The following is a 24,622-nucleotide window of genomic DNA, read 5'->3' as shown; positions in this document are numbered from 1 at the left end:
GCCGGGCAGGTGCCCAGTGGGGTGACCACGTAGCTTTGAGGGCTGCTCCTGGGACTCTACCCTGAAGCAGGCTTCCCACTCCAAAATACAAGTGGCTACAACAGCGTCTTGGCCAAAGCAAATGAAATTATAGGCAGGTCTATTCAGCAGACAGGTTCCCTGGATTGGCTGCTGAGTTCCTGCCCCACTGTGTGGCCACCTGATGCCTCTGATACTAATACTAGCAAACAGTATTACTCTACGGCGGGCACAGAGGTAAGTGTGTTGGAGTTAAATATTGACCCGTTCGATCCTTACAGCAACGTCATGAGATAGGTACAATTATTACCCCCATTTTACAGACTAAGGAACTGGGCAGGGAACCATTAAGTAAGTAGCCCAAGGTCATGAAACTAGTAAGCAGAGAAGCTGGAATTCGCACACAGACTCTGGTTCCAAAGTCTATACTCCCCCATGACTGTGCCTTGGCAAGCTGCAGACAGAGGTGCAGCAATTCACATCATTCCAATAGTAACTGGTGTGTGCAGAGGATCCAAGGGCTCTCACGCCATCGAATCTCAGAGCCAGAAGTGGTTGCAGAGACCCTCCAGGTCACACCTGTCATCCAATGCACGCTCAGGCCAAAGGATGGGAAGTGATTGTCTAAGAGCTCAGGTGGACGGCAGAGGCTAGAATCCGTCTGTCCTCAAGTCTCCGCAGCCAAACAAGAAAGTACAGATTGTTTTTCCAATCTCATGCGTGGAAAAACTGAGATGACCAGTCTGTGGTCACCAGAGGGAGGAGGCTCAAGTCGGGAAGTAGAACACGCTCAATGGTGTGTTCTTGCTCTGAGCTCAAGCATCCTCAGGACATGGAGGGGTAAACTGAGTCCAGGGGCAGGAGGGGGACCTACCAGGTTCTCCCAGGAGGCAAAGGCCAGTAACACCCAGCCCAGCCTGACCTCGGTCAGCTCTTTCACCGCCTGTGGAGGCGGGTTGGGAGGGAGTCAGCCCCAGTGCCGCCTCCCTTTGATAACTTTGAGCCTGGGGCAGACATGTGCCAGCTGGCTTCACCCCCTTTGTCCGAGCTTCTCTCCTCAAGAAAACCTTAATCATCCTCATTTGAATTTCAAATGACCTCTCCTCTCTCCCCCTCCCCGCCCCAACAGGCTTTGAGGCAGGGATATGGAAATTCACCCTGCAGTATGGAAATCATCGCCCTATGCAAATTGGGCGCCAAGACCCCATCGTCATAGCAACCACTGGGTTTCCTCTCCTTTCAGCACCTCTCTGGGCTCTCTGGCTTAGATTTTTTGTTCCTCTTCCCAGTTCGAGCAGGTGTGGGAAGGGGGTAGGCAAGCCCCCTGCCAGGGGCTTCACTGAGGCCCATAGCAGGCAGTGGGGGCACCACTAATGGAGTTGGCCAGCGGGGCCCAGACCTGCCAGCCCACCTGCCTGCTTTCCCGGTGCAAATATGGACCAAGTCGATCCAAGCAAGACCAACTGAGTTTTTTCGTGACCTGGGCTAATCCAAGGATGGGCTAGGTGTTGGGGGGCGGGGGATGTTCTGGAGTCCAGAGGACACAGAAAGGCCCCCTAAAGGAGGTGGCGGGAGAGGGGAGATCTAGGGGGCTTCCATGGAACCATGGTGGGAGATGAAAAGCCCAGCACGGAACCTGTATGTAAAATGCCATGCAAATTAACACCTATTATTTTTTGAGTCAACAGCACTGGTGCTTTTTGGGAGATGCTTGTAGCTCAGTTTCCCATGCTCCTGGGTTGGCACAAAGGCCTGCCCTCCCTGAGTCTCCCAGGGCCCTCTTGTTACCCCAGAAGTGCACCATTACCCCTCCAGGGAGCACCAACCCCCAGAGGAGGCAGAAAGGGACAGAAATGTCAGTGGCTGAAGTCCTTGGAAATTAAATTTACCAACTGTGAGGACTCTGCTCATTCTCTAAACCTGCCCTGCCCAGCTGGATACCTGGGCTCCAGGACTGGGGAGGGGGGTAGGGGGGACGTGGCGGGTGTGTGTGGAGAGGACCAGCCCTAGCTGGGGTGACCTCCCGCAGCTTCCCTTTTAAGGACACTCAGGTCTGATCCCCTTCCTCACCTCCCAAAGCTGCTTCTCCCTCTCAGTAACTCTTCCTATGGATGGGTGATTCCTGGCAAAACTCTTCCTAGGGGCGGTGATTTCAATAGAGGACCCACCAGCAAATGCCGGCCCCTCCAGCAGAGTTCGCAACCACCCCACCCCCGGGATCTCCAGGCTGCCTTTGAAAGAGCAGCCTCTGCCAGGAGGGAAGACTGCCAGTGGGAGCACCTCCATGGGCCGGAGGGCTCGGAGGTGGAGATTTTATGAGTGCGAGTCCGTGAGCGGGTCTATGGAGGGGCGCGGTAGGACTGCGTTTCAGTTGCCCAGACTTGGGCTGCCTTCGAGCCCCTGAAAGGCATCCTACTTCAGTAACTCCTTTCTCTTTAAATTCTTTTTCCACTTGGTCAGCACTTTTCCACACCAGGTGTTCTATGCCCTAATTGTTTCTGGAGGAAGAGGGTGGACCCAAGAGACCAAACGCATTTACTCACACCTGGGAGGGCGGGGGTGGGCATAGATGTGGGGTGCCTTACTGAAGGACTGAGGCCCAGCAAGTGGCAGTGGTCTGAGTCTCCCACTGTGTGTGTGTTGGGGGGGGGTTGTCATGCACTCCCTGCCCATGGAAGACAGCCTGGGACCCACCTCTCCTACTGGATCTCTCTGGCATCACACCCATGATACCCACAGTGGGAGGGGAGGCATGGGAAGAAGATCATAAGATATACAGAAGGCCTGGGTGGCTCAGTGCGTTAAGTATCTGCTTTCAGCTCGGGTCATGATCTCAGGGTCCTGGGATCGAGCTCAGCATCAACTCTCTGCTCAGCAGGGAGTCTGCTTCCCCGTCTTTCTCTGCCTGTCTCTACTTGTGCTCTCTCTGTGTCAAATAAATAAATCTTAAAAAAAGATATATATATACCGAAGGTTGGATGCATCCATGGCTCATGGTATGCCAAGGGGCAGGGACATTCTGACACACGATGCCAACCCCTCTAAGATGGGGTCCCTCGAGGTGTGCTCCAACAGCCAGAGCTGCTCTGCAAACTGTGTGCCAAAGTCTGAGACCAGATAATACAAACACAGAGAATGAACTTAGAAATGTTAATAGAGACCCAAGCATGTGATGACTGGGCTTTTCCTGTGGATGGCAGGTATAGACTGGCTTGAATGTGTGGTGGGTAGACCTGCTGTCCTGTGCGATAGGACCGCTTGCCGGTCTGTGATAGACCAGAAGTGGAACAGATCCTGTACCCCAGATTGTTGGAGAGGCAGTGCCCCCTAAGGAATGCCCACCGAGGAAACCATGTGGATGGTGACAGCACGTGGATGCCCCCCGCCTCAACTGGGCCTGTTTTCTTTGTCCACATTCTTCTGGGGGCTGTAAAGATGGGAGGCAAGGGTGGTGGGAGCCACTTCCTTCAAGAGACCTCCAAAAGTTAGAACGGATGGTGCCAGGCAGGACTGACCCGGCCAACCAGGGCTCATCTGGGCAGCAGGATCCTGCCTTGTTTTCCCTGGGGGCTTGGGTTTGGGAATCACGAATGAGTAAGAGTCTGTGAGTGATAAGGCTGGTATAGGTGAGAGCAGTTTGCCGTGGCTGTTTTGTTTGGGAGGGTTCTCAGATTGCTATGGTCAGATCAGCAAGTCCTCACACTACAAGCTGCTCTCCCGGGATTTCCGGCACACGGAGCCATGGTCTGAAGGCTGGGTGGTGAGTTCGTTCCTTCTAATCTCCCTCTCACAGACACTGGAAGCGTTCTGGTTTAGAGGACTATCACAAGAGGCAACAGGCTTATGCTGCAGTGTGGGGGTCTCAGGCAAGAGATGAGAATGGACTTCTAGGCACTAAGGAATATATCCTACAAGAATAGGGGGCCAGGAGAAATTGTGGGATTAGCTCTTCTTAAAGAAAATACCTCTTAACACCAGGAGATTCCTTCATTTTCCAGGGATGGTTTTGAAATGTCACCAAAGGAAGAGAGAGGCATGGACAAGAATCCCTCCAACTGCAGAATCCTTACAACCTCAAAAATTCATCTCAGGGGGCTCAGTGGGTTAAGCCTCTGCCTTCAGCTCAGGTCATGATCTCAGGGTCCTGGGATCAAGCCCCACATTGGGCTCTCTGCTCAGTGGGGAGCCTGCTTCCTCCTCTCTCTCTGCCTGCCTCTCTGCCTCCCTGTGATCTCTGTCTGTCAAATAAATAAATAAAATCTTAAAAAAAAAATTCATCTCAGTCTCCCCTGGACACTTGAAAGGGCTGTGGCTTCTCTTTCTCTTCAAGAGAGGTGAGGGACCGAGCAGGTACACGGGGAGGGGCAGGACCAGTGCCAGCAGGTGCAAGTCCTAGAGACCACTAGTTCATCCCCTTCCTTTTACTCTTCCAGCACCCTCCTCCCCCTATTACCATGAGGAAACTCAAGTCTAGGGCACAAGTAGATGTGGCCCACATCGCTCAGTGACAGAGCATTGTCTTGTCTCCTGAATGTTTCTGGTAATTATCAACCTAATGATGGATTGTCTTTGTACAGGGTGTACGCTCTGCGGAGCACACTCATACCCACTCCGTCATTTAATCAGGAAAGGGGCGGGTGTGTGTGCACAAGCACCTCATTTAAAAAGGGCTGTCAGTGGGAGACTCTTCCTCACTCCCCCCCCACCCCAAGTGCTTCCTAGATTTCTGCTGTCCTCTCTGTCATGGAAAGAATTGTTTTATTCTATATGTATTCAGACTGAAAGCCATATGCATCTCTAAAAGGCTTCTGCCTGTTGCTGCCTAGAACCTCACTTCTTGGTTGTGATGAGACACAGTTTCTTTACCTTAGCTGCTGAGGACTCAGGAGGGTGGAGATGGTGAGGAATGAGTTGGTTGAGAAGGACTTTCTAGTCTTGGGTCAGTTACTCATTCTTCCTTATGAGAGGCACTAGCCTATCTGTACTCGCCTTCATGGTCATGTTGGATGCCATGTTGGAAGTTCACAGGGTGAAGGGCAAAAGGATTCCCAAAGAGCTAAGATGCCTTGGAGGTCCTTCTGGAAGGGGGGGCAAGTGTTAGCCATTCTGCCTCACCGACAGGACAATGAATGGCCAGAAAGGACAACAGACAAAGCTCAGTCCCTCCCTCATCTCTAGCTCCCTGTCATCCCCTGGTTCCCCTCACAGAATTCTTCCTTCCCATATCTCCGAGCAGGACAAGGGTGCCAAGGAATTTGCCCCACTATCATCTGGGTTTGCCAACTCCACCCCAGGGTCCCATCAAAGAGTTGGTGGGGGTGGTGACAAGTGCATTAGCGAGGCTGGCTCAGGATGAGAGAAGGGAAGGAGAAAATTCTCTCTGAGGCCAGATTCTCACCCTCCCCAGTTCACTGGAGTCCCTGCTCTCCCCCAGCAAGGATGTTTTGGCCCCAGACCAGGCTTCTGGCTCTTGGACTATACCAATCCACCTTTCAGGGGTTTGGCTTCCCGCCAGCCCCTTCGGCTGGTGCCTCCCCTCCATCATCTTGGCACCTGATGCTACCAGTCTCTTGTGTCCTCTGTCACTGGCTCCTGTGTTGGTCCCCAGTCTCCCACCACCATCTTTGGGTAGAAAGTCACGAGAAAGACCCGGATTTAACTATATCATTTGCTAGGTATGAGATCTTGGGAAAATCAGCCTCAAATCCCTCAACTTCAAAGTGGGATGATGACACAAACCCACACAGAATTGTTACAAAAGCCGAACACATTAGGTGTTTGAATGTGGTCTTTTAGACACAATTATCACCCTCATCCCTTCCACCATGATTTCTTGTGATAGAAGGAAAGCCCCTTGAGGACATGGATGGTTTCTTCATCTTTCTGAGCCCAGGGTCTACACTAGCGTGCTCCTTGGCTCTTGGTTGTGAGACAACCCGCTAGGTCGGAGAGAGGGCTCAGAGGAAAACAGAGCAAGGAGGCTGGTGGTGTCCAAGGGAACACGAAGAAGGCAACTGGGAAGAAGGGACCAGGGAGAAGCTGAGGGTGATGTACCGGAGAGGGAGGGCTCAGCTCTGAGGAAGCCTTTCCAAAAACGCAGGACATGGGACACGATAGCAGGGAATTTGGAAAAGCGGAACATGTGCGCTGTTTTCAAGATTCAGCTCCTAGAGATTACCCAGCCCAAATCCTTCCTTTATGGGAGGAAAAAAAGGTCCTGGTGGGGAAGCTTTTGCCCAATAATCTGCAAGGAGCAAACGGCAGAGCCAAGATAAGAGTCTCATTAGGGGGGGCGCCTAGGTGGCTCAGTGGGTTAAAGCCTCTGCCTTCAGTTCAGGTCATGATCCCAGGGTCCTGGGATCGAGCCCTGCATTGGGCTCTCTGCTCAGCAGAGCCCCTCTGCCTGCTGCTCTGCCTACTTGTGATCTCTGTCTGTCAAATGAGTAAGTAAATAAATAAATAAAATCTTAAAAACAAACAAACAAACAAAAAACCTCATTAGGAGTCAGACAGGCCTGAGTTTGATTCTTGGTTAGAAGGTGTAAAATCCTGGGCAAGACAGATCCTAAGAATGAAATGCGATGACGCCTGTGAAATCCGAGGCCCACGTCCTTGTCCTCAGGTATGGGGAAGGGGCTACGTGAATGTGGCCGGAGTTTCTCTCCTTCTTCCCATGCCCAGCGTATCTGTCCTCTGTTTGAGGCCACTCTGTGACCCGTGTGGTCAAAAGTCACAGGGTTAGCTCTATGGGCACTCGGGGCTTGTCAGTCACAGCCCCGGGAGCTTTCAAAATGTGGGTAAGCCTGCATTGTCTTATCAACCGCTCAGTTGAGAACAGGGAAAAAAAAAATGCTGTCAGCTTCAAGGATGAAGGGAAAAAGCAGTCAGGGAACTAAAAGAAAGGATAGAAAAGCTGATGATTTGGATATCTAAACACTTGGCTCCAGTCCTCTGGGGGTGGGGGGCAAGGGTGGGGGAGAAGGACTGAACAGGGGTTTGGGAACTCTTGTGGGGGCTCGTGCTGCCGCAAAGACACTCGGAGGCCTTGAGCACTCAGTCTGTCCTGTGTCTCTCCGTGCCTCGGCTCCTTACAAGCAGGAGGAAAGGGAAGAATGACTGAGATGCCTGCCAGGTGTCTACCAGCCAGGAGGTCTGTGTCTGCACCTGAGGAGGCTCTTCGCAGTCCTAGCCTGTGTGGGTAGGGAAATGACTTCCCTTTCCCAGCTCCCAACCCTGGTGCCCCTTGGGGATTTCACACAACACAGAGGGTGCTCTCAGAGAGCTGGGGGTTTCTAGGTCACCTTTTGTTTGTAGTTCCTTTAAAACTCAGAGACAAACCACCCCCTAATTCACGCACTGCTGGGAAGGGGAATCTGCCTTTTAAAAATCCAAAGGAAGCCATTTAACCAAGTTGGTAACCATTGTGACTCATAATAAGCTTTTCTCTGTAAAAAAAAAATGAGTCAGAATGACTTTCCAGGAAGTTTGGTTACTTTAATTAGCTACCTCTTTTTTCTTGCCCTTAAAAACATACAGTAATTTGCTGATCACCTAAGTATGGATGTTAACCGGCCACTGCGCTGAGTCCCTAGAAGGGAAGACTCTAGGGGCAGAGAAGTTTCCAGACAGCAAAAAGAGCACGGACTTCTTGGTCTTGGAGTTGAGGAAGACCCACACAGAATCCCTTCTTGAATGGGAAATGAGAAAAACCAGCCTCGGAGGCTGACCCACTTGGTCTGACCCAACGGGAGAAGAGCATCACAGCTACCTGGGGTCACAAAGTGCTCAGCCACACTGCTCCTTCTGCAAACTACAGAATCATAGGTCCTCGACGATGCCATTGGATGTGATGATGACTAGAGCTGCCATGTGTCAAGCGCTATGCTAAGGGCTCTAAACATCATCTCAGTGACATTAATTGCCCCTCTTTACAGAAGAGATGAGGTTAAGCTAACTTAGCAGATCATACAGCCGGGGAGCAGCTAAGCTGTGCTTTTATTTTATTTTAAAGATTTTATTTATTTATTTGACAGACAGAGATCACAAGTAGGCAGAGCAGCAGGCAGAGGGGCTCTGCTGAGCAGAGAGCCTGATGCAGGGCTTGATTCCAGGACCCTGGGATCATGACCTGAGCCGAAGGCAGAGGCCTTAACCCACTGAGCCACCCAGGCGCCCTAAGCTGTGATTTTAAATCTATACCCTTCAAAGATCATCTATTCCTGCCTCCTAAGGAGGCAAAGTGGCTGGGATAAGGTCACATAAGGAACTGGGAGTAACCTGGGATGGCGATCAGATTCCCAAAGTGCTAACTTATGTCCGGATTCTTTCTCCTTCGGCTTAGTCTACGCACAGCTCGCAGAGTTCCAGAGAAGAGGCCAGAACCTGGGCGAATCATCTCTAACAGCTTCATCTTCTGAACCCCCACCCAGGACCTGAACTCCCTTTCTCTCCTGGCTCACCTTTTAGGGTTTCATGTAGCTCCTTCCCACTCCCAGCATGGTTACCCTGACTTGACTGCTTAACTAGTCGCAGAATACCAGTGTGGTCTTGTTGCCACATGGCCACTCTCTTAGCTGTGTCCGCACATACCTGGGGTAGTATGCCTGGCCCAGGTGAACAGAACTGGCTCCAGCCAGCCTGTTACCAGGAAAGAGCAGCCCAGGGTCTCCTGCATAGAGGATTCTGGAGTCTGATTCCTCTCCAGGGCAGAGTGTCAGAGCTAGGGACTGCCTATCACTCACCAGCTGTACTGATTTTATGTTTCTGTTTTTGTTTTAACGATGTTATTTAGACATGAAGAGACAGAGAGCCAATGAACAGAGAGAGAGAGAGAGAATCCCAAGCAGACTCCATGCTGAGCACAGAGCCCCATGCCGGGCTGGATCCCACAACCCTGAGACCATGACCTGAGCCGAGATCCAGGCTTGGGTGCCTCACCGACTGAGCCACCCAGGCAACCCCAGCTGAAACTGATTTTAAAGCCTTGCTCCAGTTCTCCAGGCTGGAGGAAATTCTGTTCTCCGCTGGTGAGAACAAGTATTCCCCTCCACAGACCCTCAGTATAACATACTCAGCAATTAACTCAATTGAAAAATGAGCACAACTGGCCCACACTCTCTCAGCCCAGTTATCGCTACTCACAGAGAAAGACGTAGAACCCACAGCTTTCATGTGTATTGCTACCTGCACAATTGGATTGTTTTAATATTAAATTGGGGAGCAGAAAAGTTTATGGTAAGTGTGTCCTGCAGATGCCCTCCCCAGGACCCCCAATTATCTTGCCCCTGACCCAAGCTTCAAGAATGGGATTAGACTGCACCTGAAGACTTGGGAAAAGAGTTTAGCTCTGGGGGACATTGATTCTCTTCCACTTCTAATTTCTATGTCTCTAATGATCCAGATGAAAGACTAATTGAGGTCTTGTTGGAAGGCTATTAAAGTTATTTGGTGGTGTTACAATTTATACTCATGTTTCTTTAAGTTCTTTTTAATTATATGGAGCTTTCAAAGCAAAGCTTGGACTGTGGAGTTAAAAGCAGAGAGCTATGAAACTTTCTTCTCAATTCTTTCCTGCCCTCGTCCTCTTCTTCACAAAGCAAAGTCCTCTTCCAGGCTCCGAGCCTTTCTTTCTGGGTCTCTTTACCACCCACATGCATGTAATTTGGAAGAGGAAAGCTTGTGCACGGGCCTCTTGGGCTAGTTCCTTGAGGGCCTATTGAGAAATCTGGGGTTAAAAGGCCTCGGTCCCCATCTACAGAAGACACACAGTGCTTTCTCTCAGTGAGAGAGGCTAGGACCACAGCCCGCTGCTTCCACAGGTGTTGGAAAGGAGCATCAAGAAGTTGATCTCCTTCCTAACTTTCCTGATTCCATTTTACTTTTCAGGATCTGGCCCTTTCCTAGCCTTGTTTCGGAGCTTTAGGCCCCCTTTAGACCACTATCTACTGTTCGAAGACTTCAGGGTCACATCCTATGTCTCTAAGGGAGTTCCTTCATTGCCGGAGACCCAGCTTTGGGGTCTGATTGGCTGAAAGACGGAGCAAGAAAAGATACCGTATTGTTCCATGACAATTTGCAACAACATGCTCCCAGCTGTGCTTTCTGGCTTCATTCCCCAGAAGAGAAGACCCTTACCTGTCTCCACCTGGCAGAGGGCACTGCGAGCATCCGTGGAGTCGGCTACATCCCCACTCATCTTGATATCTGCAGGGAAAACACAAACTGATTTTAATAACAGGTCACAATTTTTCTTGCTATGACATATGTGGCTTTAACTAAACAGCAAAGATGAATGTGTAATTACAACAACCATCAGACTTTCAAATTCCTGATTCCCGAACATACAACCATTAGAATATTCATAAGCTCAGGGCACAAATCCCCTCCTCCCAGGCGCGCCTCCTTTCCCTGGCCTTTCTTTCCCCCTTCTCTGCTGCTACTGTGGGATCTCTCACCTTTTGCATCATTCATTGTCACTTCCTTCAATCACCAGGCTCAGTTAGTAAAAATTTAACAAGGGGAGGGGTACGGAGAGGTGGGGGTGGCGGGGTGGGGCGCGGGTGGGGACGGCTTCCCATTTTGAATCCTCATTGCCTTTGGGATTTGAGGGATTTATTTTGTTTTTTCAAAGTAGCATAAGAAATATCCGTCTCCCCTCTCCTGCTACTCCTCCCCATAATAACCCTACCCAGGGAGGTAAGAGCACCCTTGAACTCAGGCTTGCCCTTCTCACCTTTCTTGCCCAATTCCTGCCCCTGCTCTCTGTCTGGTTCTCAGAGGTGAGCCCACTGTCTGGGGATCAAACCCTAGCTCCTGTGTGGCCCTCCGGAGATCCTTCTCCTTTGGGGATCCTTACCTTCTTTCCTACTCCTTCAACGTGCTCAGGGAGAAAGGGATGGTGGGCGGGTCAGTGCCCCGCAGAGACAGAATACCTACACCAGGCCTGATCTCAGCCCCCTAGTGCTGCTGGTCCGGCCTCGCTGCCCTGCTTCATTTCAATAAATTAAACATTTACCCATAACAGACAGCTGCCACCATCTAAGAGGCCCTAAGTCTCCTCCAGGATCAGCAGAGAGAAGCAAAGAGGCAACTTTGAACTAACTCACTCTCTCAGCTCCTCTCCTTATTAAACCACCCAAATACTGAAGCCGTTAAAGACAGAAGAATATTTTATTCAAATCGTGTTGACCCCCCCACCCCCACCCCCACCCTCTTCTCTGGGGCAGCACTTTAACTCTTTCAAACCAGATAAAGTCTTGGTGAGGCAATTTGCATCCCCGGCTCCCCAGCCAATCCCAGTTGAGCATGCAGTCTTAATTTGCATCAGGTAATCAGGCAGTTGGCAGTCTGGACGCCCGAGGTCTGGAGATGATCAGGATGAGGGGAAAAGGGTGGACCTCCACCCGGGGAAAAGCGGGAAAAGCAGGGAGAAACCTCCCCCCCCCCCACCCCGGGCAGTGATGTGTGTGGTTCTGGCAGAGATTTAAATTATGGCCCCTGGGGGTGTAGTGACTGCGGTGTGGGAGGGGTGACTGCCATGCCAAGCAAGACAGAGACCGAGGCTCAGGGGCTCTCCAGCTCTTAGAACACTCCAGAAACAGGATGGAGTAAGCAGCCATGGGAGCCACTGTGATCTGAGGAATAATTTTGAGACCCACCAAGGGAGGACTCCCAGGTAAAACCCTGGTGCTCCGCGTCCTGCACAGTCACAGACCTCTAGGGGAGACCTTGCCACCCTACGGCAGCGCCTGTTCCACTGTACTACATTTAGGAAGGCATTTCTTGAGCTTAACCTAAGCCCTTCCTGCTGTAGTTTGAGACTTTCTAGAGAGGCAGTCATACGTGAATATGCAGAACTAGTGTGGGTCCCCCGGACACAGTCGTAAAGGGCTTCGGCTGCTCCTCACCTTCTGCTCCCATAGAGAAATGGGCTTTGCTTCGTAGGAGCCCTGGAGCTGGGCACAGCCTAACAAAGATATGCTCAGCACACGCTTCCCCTATACAGATTCTTCAACGGCGCTGGGGAAAAAGGCAGAGACGGGCCCCTCAGTTTTCTAAACTGCCTCAGTAGCGCCTAGAGTGGCCTCAGAGCATTGGTTTTGGTGGCCCACAAACCTGGATTTAATCCCAGCGCTATGGCTAACTAGTGGGGGACCCTGGCCACATATAGGAACCTCAGTTTTCTCATCTAAAATTTGGGAATAACGAAGAGCACCTGGGTGACTCAGTCAGTTACGCGTCTGCCTTCGGTGCATGTCCTGCTCCCAGAGTCCTAGAATGGAGCCCTGCATGGGGCTCCCTGCTCAGCGGGGAGCCTGCTTCCGCTCCCCCTGCTTGTGCTCTCTCTCTCTCTGTCAAATAAATAAATGAAATATTCTTTAAAAAAATTAAAAACAAAAATTGGGACTAATGATACTTCCCAGAGTTCTTTTAAGGAGCAAACAGAATACTGAATGAAAAGTGCCTAACACAGTTCCTGGCGCAAAGTAAGCTCTCCATAGAAGAATGAACTAAAGAGGTACATAGGTTTCTGGGTTAGTCCCCTTCTTCCAGAACAAGAAATAGCTTTGGTTTTCTGTCTCAGCACTACCATATTTGTCTTTTACCTGGGAAGCCATAGGCATTCTCCAAATTCTGACTTCAGGGGGAAAGAGCTCCTGAGGACTGTATGGGTTTAAGAGGCAGTAATGCTGGGATGATGACCAGATTCTCAAATCAACTTATTTCAAATTCCTGATATTTAAGAAGGGTAACTGTTTAGCTAAACCACAATTTCATGCCTGTAACCCAGACTCCCTTCTGACACCCTTTCCCTGCATCGCCTTTAAATATAGCCAAAAGCCATCTCTCACTCAGCCTTTGAATTAGCTTTAAAGGTACTCTAATCATGTCTAAAACTGACTTTTGAAGGAGGCAAAGGCCCATACTCTGCCAGGACACCTTCTCCTTTGATGTACCCATTATGGGAGTGACATGGTGACACTTTGGGATTGGACAGGGATTGGAGCCTGGATGGAGGGGCAGGCTGAGATGATCTACAGAAGCTTTTCCTAAGTCCCACAGGATGCTAAGAGACTAAGAACCAGTTCTTGTGGGTAGGAGGCTGAGGCCGATGGGTGGGACGAACTCTTGGGTCTCAGCCTGAAAATGGGCCAACACCGAAACTCCCTGAGACGCCATAGCCCTTTGCCTGTCTGACAGCACTTGCCAGGGGTGAATAAGGGAGGTGTGGGGTGGGGCTCGTCTTCTCAGCTCTTCTTATCTCGACAGGCAGGCGACTGAGTAGGCTTCTTGCCATCACTCCCTTCCCTGGGGAGGCTCAGCTGCTCAGCGTAAGATTCCAGATTCCAGACACAGACCCTCACCTGCGTCCCCCGCACCTGTACACTCTGAAGCTGGGGCAAGACACCGGCTGCTGGCCTTGCCTCCCTGTGCCTTGGCTTGACCCACAGCAGCCTCTCTTCACACATCCGTGAACCAGGATGCGTTTGTGAGGCTGAAGGAGCAAAGTCCAAGGCTTCCCCAGGCTGCAGACAGAGAGTCCTCATTGTACTGAACACCCAGAGCCCATTGTACTGAAGGCTATGCCGGGGCAGGGTGGGGTGGGGGTGCAGGGAGCCTACCCTTCTCTCTCCTATTGTCCATCTTCATCTCTCTGAAGGGACTGGAGCTGCCTCCTGACTCCCTCCCTTCCTCACAGGCTCACCAGTGGGGGCACTTCTACCAGAAGGAAACCAACGGGCCCACCAGTCCTCCTTCTGAGCTAGTCGTGACTCCAACTGTCTCCTGGAATAGACTTCTGTCACTTCTTCAGGATGAAGCCACTTCCTCTCACAATGAGGCCTTCCAACCTGAATGGTATTCCCAAGCTGTAACTGGTATTAGTCTGTGAGACTTGATCCCAACCTTGATAGGCAACAGCTCACAGTGAGGAGAAAGACAGAAAAAAAGATGCCCTGAGGCCAACCAGGTGTTCCCCTCCGGCCAGATTCCCACTGTTTCCCTCTGTTTTCCTCTTTTCTCCCTCCCCAGCTGTCTGTCTGACTCTTGTCTACCCCTCTGCCTGTTTTTGACCTGGGAGTAGGGATTCCCCCCACACCTTGGCTGGGGTGCCCCCGTGTCTGGTGACCTCATGCCTGCTCAGGTGTTCATGCTTCTGGAGAGAAATGCTCTATAAAGTACAAAGTGCTCAGACCCCAGGCTGACCTGAGTCACGGCTTGCACCCAAATCACCTGTGTGGAAGATGGGCCGACTCGGGCGACACACAGCTCGTGGACCTGAGTGTGGGACCCCGTGAGAACCTGTGCCCTGTTTTGTGTACTCTTGCTCCCTCTCTTTCCCTCACCCAAACTGTTCCAGTAAAATCAGTGGAGGAGGAGTCCCCAAGGGCCCTGGACTGGAAATTCACAGGTAAAGTGCTGTTTGTGAGGAAACAGCAGGACACAGAATTACTGTGTGTGAGGGGAGGAAGGGGGAGATAAGACTCGGAAGAGACCAAATTTCTACCAAGAGGGTCCTGGACTGAGGTTTCTCCAGAGAGGAACCTGCAATGAGACACTCCACAGAGGGACCCTCCCTCACAGACCCCATGGCAGGGCCCACACTGAAAGACCCCACAGGATGACCTCAGACCGAAAAACCCAAGACGACCTAGCAAGGAAAGCCCTCAAATGGAGACCCCGTCAGAGATCCACAGAAAGTCCCAAGACAAGAGATCCGTCTGAGGTGCCACCAAAGGGGAACGAGACACCACTGAGGGGCCGAGACCGAGAGGGCTCTCAGGGTGGTGCAGGCAGACTAAAGAAGTGGGCTGGGGAAGGGCAGCAAGTGAGTGTAGACGAGTGAGTCAGGTAACCCACCCAAGGTAGACGGGAACCCTCCCTTAGGTTTAGCTCAATCTCCCCTTTTGCATTCACAGCCCCTGTCTCCAGGAGACGGTGAGGGAGGTGTCAGCCTGGAGTTTCCTACAAGGCCTGGGTGTGGGGGGATGCTCTCCTCTCTGCCAGATCCTCTCAGCCCCTAGGCATTTCCCTGCTGGGTCTCAGCTGTCCCACCTCCTCCCACTTCCCCCAGAGTGGGAGCCTCCCATAGACAATGAAGTGGAAACCCCCTAGGAAGTCTCTGATCTTGTCCCTAAAGAACTTCCTGCCGAGGGCCCACTTTTCTGAGATCTTGCTCCCCCTCCAGCCCAGGCCTTCTTGATGGGAAGTGAAGTGGGGAGAGCAGGGGAACAGCCCCCAGGAACGCCCAGCTCCATGCTGGTGCCACAGGGTTTGGAAACAGACTTTCTCCAGATATTGGATGACACCCAGTTGGATGCTTCCTTTGGCCTCCCTTGGCCCTTTCTGGCATGTCCTGGCACCTGGAGATCCATGCAGAGTCAACACCTCTCTGTGAGCCTGACTGTCATTCAGCCCTATCAGGACCGTGTTTGGGGAACTGGAGACCCTGGGGCTCCCCATGCACCTGCTGCTGCCTGTTTTCCCCCAGGAAGGGCCAAAGCCTCCAGATGCCTCTGTTCCTTGGGGTGGATCAGGAAAACTGTCTCTCCTCACTCTTCCTCCCTCCTCTTCCAGAAAGGAGTCCAGGTACAAAATTCCCATCAACAGCCCTAAATCCTAATAAAATAGGATCCTAAATAAAAGTTATGTGGTGCTACCCTCCCACTCTGAGAAGCAACTTGCTCCTTTGAAATGGCCAAATCAGTTGTAGCCTTCTACACCTTGTGTCTGTTCTCCACTCAAACCCTCAGACGTCTAGGAGGCCCACCCTAACACCAAGCGTGACCGTTCAGGATTAGCAGCTCCTGTCCTAACCTGCTGTGGAAGGAAGGACCAGCAGGGTGAGTGGAGGGGACTTGGTTCACGCCATGCCCACACACCATTCACACAGGGGCAATGGACTCCTGGAAAAGCATCCCCTAGCTTCTTTCCCCTGAAGAAAGGGCAGTTTAGTACCTGAATCCATGGGACATGGAACGCAGAGAGTATACCTCTCACCACCCTCTCTGAGACACAGAAATGGAAGCACCTATCCCATAGTCTCACAGGTCCATGTGTCTGGCTGCTCCTCCTTCAGGGTCCCGCAGAGCTCCTGACCCACACCTGCACACGGATTCCCCAGCACGAAGCCTACAGTACTGCCAAAAACCACAGAACCTATGGGTAGGCATTCATTCACACATGGGGTCTGCTCCACCACCCCCCTGCCCCACACACATGAGGACAGTAGACTCACCTCTGATACACAGGGACACACGTTTCCACAAGCCCTAATCAATACACTGCACCTGCCCCAGGTGTGTCTCTGCAATTGCCAGGTCCCACTTGCTTCTCCTAGAGCCCCACTACACCTTACAAATGCCCACTCTGCCTCCACTTCACATAAAGGACCGAGACACAAAACACGTAACATGTGGATACAAGTATTTTCCTCACTTATGCACTCCCAGGTCCACACCCCTGGCTGAGTGAGCGAGCCACCCTTCTGCGATCAGTGAACAGAGCAACTTCAGCCAGACTGCAACAGCTCTGCATTCCCAAGTCCCACACAGTCTGCCACTCTCCAGATCCGAGGCTTCAGAAGCCTCCCACCCTTCAACCCCCTAGTCCCCACCTCCATTCTTTTCCAGGGTCCCCCGACATCCACCTACCCACATCGCTGGCCCCTGGGTGACCCGCTATCCACACTGCCCTCTCCTGGTCGCTGGGGAAGAAGACCCCCCCCCAAAGGCGCCCCTCTCCCTCGCCTCCTTCGCCCCCCTTCGCCCCTTCTCTGTCACCTGTCAGCGCTCACTCCCTCCGCCCCTCACCTGTGTGCATGGGTTCCAGATTCACCATCCTGCCCCAGCCGGGGCCAAATCCAGCGCCCCCCCAGGCCCCTCGCGACTGCCCCAGCCGGGCCCCCTGGAAAGCCAGGGTCTCCTTCCTCCCGCCCCCGGCCGCCGCCGCCGCCGCCGTGGAAGCCGCTGCCGGGGCCGTCGCCGCCGCTGTCGCGCGCTCCGCTGCTCCCGCCCGGGCAGCGCTCTGCACGGCCAGGATTGCCACACTCCCCAGGTGAGCACGCGGCGCGGGGCGGGGGCCGCCGGCCACGCCCCCTGGCAAGGCCCCCGCGCCTGGCCCCGGGCCCATGCAAACCAGTGATTTGCATACGCGGAGCTGGGGACCTGGGGAGGGGGACACGGGCTGCTGCGGGGGCGGGTCCCGCCGACCCTGCGGAACACCTGTCTGCCCTAACCTGGCCCCTCAGGCTCTCCTGACCTGCGCCCACAGCACCCCAGACTCCTGGTCCAGCTCGCCCTTTTTAGAAACCCTTGATGGACTATCAAGCTGGGGCCTGAGCTGCTCTCTGGACAGACTCCCAAAGGGTAAGAAGTGCAAGGAGTCTCAGAGTGTTTAGAAAAGCCGTGGGGGTGTTCTGGAAAGAATTTGGCTTTGCTCTCTAGCCACGGCTTAGGAGCTGTGTGACAAGAGCCAAAGCTTTTCACCTTCCTGCACTCAGTTTACTCATCTGTGAAAAGGAGCGGGTGCTCCTCCTAACCGAATCTATCCACATGCAGTTTAGCCGGTGGCTGAACCCCCCCAGCCCCCCATATCCTAGGAACTAGATGGGGCCCAGCGTATTATCCCATTTTCCAGGTGAAGACATTGTCTCCTGCCTGTCCTCCAGGTCCCAAGTGGCTCTGAGACTCTCTGAGAAGATGATGTGAACATTATTTACCAGGGTCAGGGATTGTGGGGACAGCCCCCTGCCTCATCTGCAGAGCTGGGAAGGGACTTGCCAAAGGCATACCATTTCCTAGTGCCGGAGTCTGACTCAGTCAGTTCTCTGGACTCTCCCTCCAGTGCTCTTTGCAGCACCCAGCAAAGACTCATCATCTCAGTTCTCCTGACTCTTCTCCTCCGTTCTTTAGGTCCCAGGAAGTGGTGCCAAGGCCAAGGGACCACCTGTCTGTAAGCGCAGAGAGCCATGGGCTGACAGGAGCACAGGACCTTGCCCTCCTTTCAGATAGGTGTCCTTACCAACCTACATTCATCGTCATCTCAAGGACCCTTTCCTGCTCACAGAGCAGGTCCTGAGCTTTTCTGACTCTCTGCCTTGTTCATGGCGCTCTTTCCATCTGATACGTTACCCACGCCCACCCCAATAACCCCACTTATAATATCCAGCATTTACTGAGCTTTCCGCTCTGTGCCAGGCACTGTGCTAACCAACACTTTAAAGGCTTCCGATCTTGTCTAGTCCTCATAACAACTTGTAAATGGGACTCTTATTACTTCCATTTAACAGGTGGATAAGATGAGGTTTAGAGAGTGTAACTTGCCCAGGGTTGCACAGCCAGTAAGAACCAGGGCTCCTGATCTGAAACACTGCCTACTACTCCTTAGCACAGTTCAAATGCCCCCTCCATTCTGAACTTGGAAGTGATCTGATCTTGGACTAAATTAGCATAACACTTCAGTGTGCTTCATAGTCCTTGCGGCAGGTTCTGTGGGGCTTTTCTTGTCCTCCCTCCAGGTCCTTAACTAATTGGCTTCCCGCCCCCTCCCCCGGCTACGCCCCCTCCCCCGGCTACACCCCCAACCCCGGCCCCGCCCCAACACGGAGCACAGTACAGGAACACACAGGCTTGGGGAGGACTCTGTGGGTGCCACAGAGGTGGTGGAGGGGTAGGAGCTGCCCAGTAAGTACTGGTTCAGGGTCATACAAACCACCCTCCCCCAGTCACATCCCCTTCTCTTCTTCCCCTCTTGGCAAGAGAGAGGAGGACTTTCTTCCTGATTCTTTGGCTGAGGGAAGAGATCAGCAAAGGCTTCTCGGAGACCTCCTGAGCCCAGGGACCCCTGTCAGGACACATCTAACCTGTCCTTTCTTTCCCTCCTCTTCTCCCTCCTTTCCCTTCCCTCCTCTATTCCGGGTCTGGCTCCTTTCCTGAGGTCCCTTTCTTATCTACAATGGTATTTCACCTGCCATCAAGCTAGAGACATGCCTGCCCATAGTTTATATACCCCCATGTGCTCGTGATCTCCATTTGCATAACATCTGTGTGGCTGTGTACACGAAGGTCTGAGTCTCTGACCACCACATCTGGGACCTGCTGTTTCTCTTTTCATGTGCAGAATACCTTTCTTCTCTGGGCTTTGGTTTTCCAGAAGCCCGGGGGTTGGGGCGGGGTGGGGGTGCGGCAGTGGTGGCATGTGACTTATGGCTTCCAAGGACTTTCTAGCTCAAGCAGGCTGGGGTTCTGGTGCCTTGGGGATGAGGTGGGGCGAAGCTCTTGTGGATGGCAAACCATAGAGGCAGAGGTGGGACCTTGAAGGTTCACAGTTGGAAGAACAGCTTTGGATTCCAGACCGGGTGGGAGGAGGGGAGGGTGAGGGGGTGGGGGTGGGGAGAGGGTGACAGACATTACCTCACCTTCATCCCTGGACTCATTCATTCAATAAATATCGAGTGTTTCCTACCTGCCAAAAGAGGTGCAGTGCGCCTGGCACGCACCTTCTTATTTACTGAGCACACCTTTAGAAGGAAGACACGACTTTGAGACACCTTTTATAGCTGATGGTCAGGGAAATTAATGCAGCTAGTAGATGGCAGAGTTAGGGTTTAGAACAGGTCTGCTTGACTCTGAAGCTGGCACTTTTATTTTTTTCATTTTTAAAAAATTTATTTATTTACTTGAGAGAGAGAGAGACAGAGATAGCGACATAAATAGCTAGAGAGAGCACAAGTGGATAGGAGAGGGAGAAGTAGGCTCCCTGTTGAGGAGGGAGGGGGCTCAGACTCGCCCCGGGGAATATGACTTGTGCTGAAGTTGGGTGCTTAACCCACTGAGCCATCCAGGCGCCCTTAAAGCTAGCACTTTTAATCCTACCCTCCAGGGTCTGTGCTGGAGCCTCCCCTTCTCTTCTGTCATTCCAGGTGAAAGGAATCTAGACTATCATTCATAGGAGGAACCCAGGGCCGCAGAGGGTGGGGACGGTGGAACTTGCCCAGGGTTCCTGAGCAAGTGGACAAGTCACCGCAGAGCTGAGACCCTCCCGTTCCCTCTGCTCCTCCTTCATCTGGTCCTCCAGAGTCTTAGCAGGATGGGTGGGTTTGTGGCAGGCAAATATGGGGCAATGGGCAAAGCTGGGCAATCTCTCTTCCTTCCCTCTCGGACTTGCTTGATCATTTCAGTGAGATGAACTGGATGGGAGTGCAAAGACCTTTTTAACCCTCCCTCATTCCCAGAACTCAGAATTTCCATGAAACCAGCTTTTGAGTTCTGGGCAGATGGGAGATCCTGGGGAAGGGGAAAGTGCCAACCCTCTGGACCCTCTGGACCTAATACTCCCTGTTCTTTGTTTGGCTTGGGAGAGGAAAAGCTGTGGGGAAAAGAAGAGAGATAGGATGTTGCCTGGAGGTTAGAAAACGAACAGAGAAAGAAAGGGAAAAAGAAGCAAGGACAGGAAATTTCATTGCCTTTGGACATCAAAAGAGGTGCATGCAAATGAAATGCAAATGAAATGCAAATGAGGGCCCCCTGCTTCCCTCACCCCCACCCTTTCTCAACAGCTGGAGGACAATTTCCAGAGAGTAGCCAAAACTTTACTCCAGGATCATGTAGTCCCCAAACTGTGATCAACGCTGACTCTATCCCAGGTCCTCCTGGTCTTCCTGGAGTGACATTTGATCCTCTCGGAAGTCACTAGCTCTTGAGGCCCCATTTCTACTTGAGCATACCCTCCGCTGCTTCTGCTTCCAGAACAGAAGTCTCCAGGAGCCAGCCTCGCCTTTCAGACACATTGCTGGATGCACTATCTCCCATTGAGAGAAGGTGTTTTGGGGAGGGAGGTGAGCCCCCGGTCCCCTTCTCCGCCCTGACAAAGAGAAGTGGCCTTCTTGGCTGTGGGCCCTGTTGCTCACTCTCATTTCCTGTCATGTCAGCTGGATTGAGTTGTCAGGGCTGGGAGAAGGGTGGAGAGCCAGGCGTCCTGGAAGGCCACCAAACAACAAGTCCCTTCTAGCTCCTTCTGTCTGCCAGATGGGCTGCAGGGCCCAGAGCGTGGGGGTACGGGGTGGGGGTCAGCTCCCTGCCTTGAGGCAACCACAGGGAATGGAATGATCCCAGCTCAGGCTTCCCAAAAGAGCAGATGGAAGGTAGTAGAGGCCAAGAAGAACTTGCAGGCCTCTTTTAAAATCACAGCTCAGAGGCAATCTGATGGCTCCATTGCCAGGAGTAGTATTGCCGGACGGGGCTGGGCAGGGGGGTAGTGTTAGGTGACAGAGTGAGAGGTGCTCTGGGAACCAGGATAAAGCCACTGTTTCTGGGGAGGGGACCAGAGAGGACAAGGGAGTCAGGACCCTGAGCTATTCCCTGCCACCATATCCCCAATGCTGAGTCCCCAGCCGGAGACATGCTCTCCCCACCCTTATGGCCAGCCTTCACTCAACTCTAAAGGGAGGAGCTCACACAAACTCACAGCCCACTTGCACTTGAAGGTTCTGAAATATAGTAATCATACGGATTTGATTTTAAAACAGCATAACAATTGTCTTGCAATGAGCTATTCTGGTCTTGGGGACTGCATTGGGCCTGGGTCTGCCCCTGCAATGACCCCTTCCGCAGAACCCCGCCTTGGTCCTTTCCAGACTCTGTCGGTCTACTTCAGACCAGGTAAGCCTCCGGGAGCTCCCGCACGCTCGGGGCAAGTCTAAGGCCAGCGCGCCCTCTTGCGGTGATGGGGTGCGTGTGACCTTGGCTTGAGCGTCCTTACCGCCAGACTGGAGAGCTCTCAGGGCTGTGGTGCCCTGAATGCCCTCCGTGGCTGGGGGACTTCAGGTGAGGGCCCCAGTTCCAGGCAGGTGGGAGATACTGAATCTCGGTTTCAGCATGCGGTTGGGTCTTTGGCCTGTGCTCCCACCGGAGGTCAGACTGCCGGGGAACCCCAGTTTGAGTCAGCCAGCCTTAGCCCCATCAATGCAGTGACAGGAGTCCTGGCCTTGTCTGGTGGCCATCCTGTCGCTGGACAGCTCTGCTGGTTAAAATGCCCCACTCCCATGGTGCCCTCTGGGGCTCCCGAGCTACATGCAATCCCACACCTCAATGCATAGAAGGTCAGGGGCCATTCCCCCGTTCATCCATTCGGAGTGTGTATTGAGTACCCACTGGCACTGTGGGTTAAGCTAGGGGCTGGAAACATAATGCAGGCCAGACACTGTCCCCGTCCTCAGGAGGTTCCCAAGCTGGTGATGCTTGTGGAGTGGGGAACAGAGAACGCAAGTTCCTGATACTGGACCACGTCCTCTAACTGAAACATGGAGGGGTGCTCCGGGGGCCTGCTGCAGGGCCCTGGGGGTGGGCAGCCAGTCACCACCGGGGAGGTGGACACCACACCCCCTGGGCCTGGAGCCTGAGGTGGCTTGTGACCTGCCTTCCTTCCTTCGCTCCCCCTAAAGCCCCCTGAAGCTGGGCTCTTCCCCAAGAAGGGATGCCCCAGTCCCTGCCACATGAGTCTGTGTGCTCCTCTACCTCCCTTTTGCTTTCTTCCATCCCACAGTCCCTTCTTCTGGGTCTCCAGCAGGGAGTGCGGTGGTCAGCAGTAAGGGTCTCTGCGGGAAACAGAGTCAGTGCAACATGGAGGACAGCCTTTAACGAAGGTGCTTCTTATTCATGGAGGCACGAGCAGGATGAAGGGAACCAGGGAGTTGGGATTCTGAGAGGCTGGGACTGAAGAGGCAGGAGGAAATCGTGGTTTAGGAGCCCAAGGAGGTCTGGAGCTTGGAGCAAGGAAGCCAGTGCGGAGGTGTGTTCCAGAAGCAGGAAGGAGCAGGGATATATGCCTGGAAATCCCTCTCGTCCTGCCCTCTGATCTCCGGGGCTCCTCACTAGCCGTGCACGGGGTAAAGGGGCCCAGGTGAGGCCCATCCGCAGGTTGGTGTCCTGGGGCACAGAGCAGAACAGAAGAGGGTAGGGAATGAATGGGGTGGGGGGGGGCAACCGGAACAATCCGCAGGGCCGTTACCTGCTACCTGGCTTCAGTCAATAGTGGAGATCTGAGAGGAGACCCCAGAATTCTTTATTTAACATTTTTCAAGGTCTAAGTGGCCAACACCATGTGGTAAGATCAAGTGATAGCCGGTGTGATGGTTCGTTCCGCATGTCAGTTTGGCTAAACCATGGTCTAACACGAATCTAGGTGCTGCTGTGAAGGTATTTTTGTGGATGTGATTGACAACTACAATCGGTGTGCTTTAGAGAGATCGCTCTCAAGAATGTGGGTTGGCCTCATCCAATCAGTTGAAAGCCTTAAGAGCAAAAAGCGAGGCTTCCCCAAGAAGGAATTCGGCTTCAGACTGTAACATAAATGCTGTCTGAATTTCCAGACAGTTGACCTGCCCTGCAGATTTCTGACTCAAGATGGCAACATCCACTTTTGCGTAAACTGCTGGCATTTTGGACTTTCTAGATCCCACAATCACATGAGCTAATTTCTTACTATAAATCTCTCCCTCTGTGTATCCTAGTGGTTCTCTTTCTCTAGAGAACCCCGACTGCTGCAGCAGGAATGTGGGGAAATGGGCCTCTCGTGCACTTGCTGGGGAGGGTGTAAGTTGGGACAGCCGTGGCTGGAGGGGAGTCTGTCAGTCTCTACCAAATATTGGGTTTTGCAGCGTTCCGTTTTTAGCATTTCTCTACAGCATGGCTTGGAGGAGCAAGTCACGGACAATTTGGGCACCGGCAGCCACAGGCCTGACGATCTGAGGCAGAATGCCAGCCAGCAAGGACAGGCTGATGGCCAGCGAGGCAGCCGCCTCTTTGCAGATGAGGAACTAGGGGCTGGTGAGGGGGGGCAGCCCACCCCCGAATGCACACAACTCGGATGAGGCTGTTACCCTCATTCTCACAGGGACTGTTACCCTCAAGTTTTACTTCTTAGGAGGGGTCCTTGTCCCGTTTTTTTGCCAGATTCCTCGGTGGTAAAACCCACCTCATCTAGGTTCTAGGACAGAACTTACCTTGAGTTTGCAGAGAAAGGAGCCTGAAGAAAACCCAAAGAACATACAGCAAGGCCCAGCCCAGGTTGGGGTGATCCTGCCCGGGGGTGCCTGGCGCCACCTGTGGCTTCTTTGTGTTGAAGAGGTTCCAGTGAGACCCAGGGTCCTGGCCTCCCATCTGAGCCCTCCACACCGTGGTCAAAGGGAGCAAGCAGGAGCCTGTTCTTGCCGACTCCAGTCATGCGGGACCGGTGGGCACACCCCCATATGTTCAGGGCTTGCTACTGCGGGACTGGCCTCGGGGGTGCTGCCCACCTCATATTGCTCCCCCTCTCCCCACCCCCCGGGTGAGCTGTGCTCTCTGGGGTCCCAGGGGGCCAGTCTGATAAGCCCATTAGGGTTAGTAGGTATGTGGAGTCAGAAGGTTGAGGGTTGGATCCCAACGGCGCTCGAAGCAGCTGTCTGACCTTGGGCAAGTCACATAATTTTATTGCTGAGCCACATTCCTAAAGTGTCCCAGGATCGCTACCAGGAGCAGAAGAGCTAACGGATACAAAGTCACTTCATCAGCTCGGAAACACCAGAGAAATAAGTGTTGGTCGTAGATCTGGTACCTAGTACCTC

At 52.9% G+C, this 24,622-nt stretch overlaps 1 protein-coding gene across 3 annotated transcripts in view; it reads right to left on the bottom strand.

The window, feature by feature from the left end:
* The window catches only part of POU2F3 (POU class 2 homeobox 3), a 76,685-nt gene extending 59,725 nt beyond the window's left edge, over positions 1 to 16,960 (bottom strand). The window contains exons 1-2 of one of the 3 annotated variants that reach the window (XM_082682530.1): positions 16,830 to 16,960; positions 10,153 to 10,221 (exon numbers count right to left, since the gene is read on the bottom strand). In XM_082682530.1, coding sequence (XP_082538656.1) covers positions 10,153 to 10,221; positions 16,830 to 16,857 — 97 coding nt within the window. In that variant the 5' untranslated portion in view covers positions 16,858 to 16,960. Of the gene's footprint in view, positions 1 to 10,152; positions 10,222 to 10,362; positions 10,405 to 10,873; positions 10,921 to 16,829 lie in introns of those variants that run through there. The other 2 variants (XM_082682531.1, XM_082682532.1) reach the window with 2 other exon arrangements.
* Between the last annotated feature and the right edge of the window lie 7,662 nt (positions 16,961 to 24,622).

This window comes from Mustela nivalis (assembly GCF_964662115.1).
Source record: "Mustela nivalis genome assembly, chromosome: 9".
NCBI lineage: Eukaryota > Metazoa > Chordata > Mammalia > Carnivora > Mustelidae > Mustela > Mustela nivalis.
Note: the sequence above shows the minus strand (reverse complement) of the source record. Positions and strands in the feature narration are given on the sequence as shown.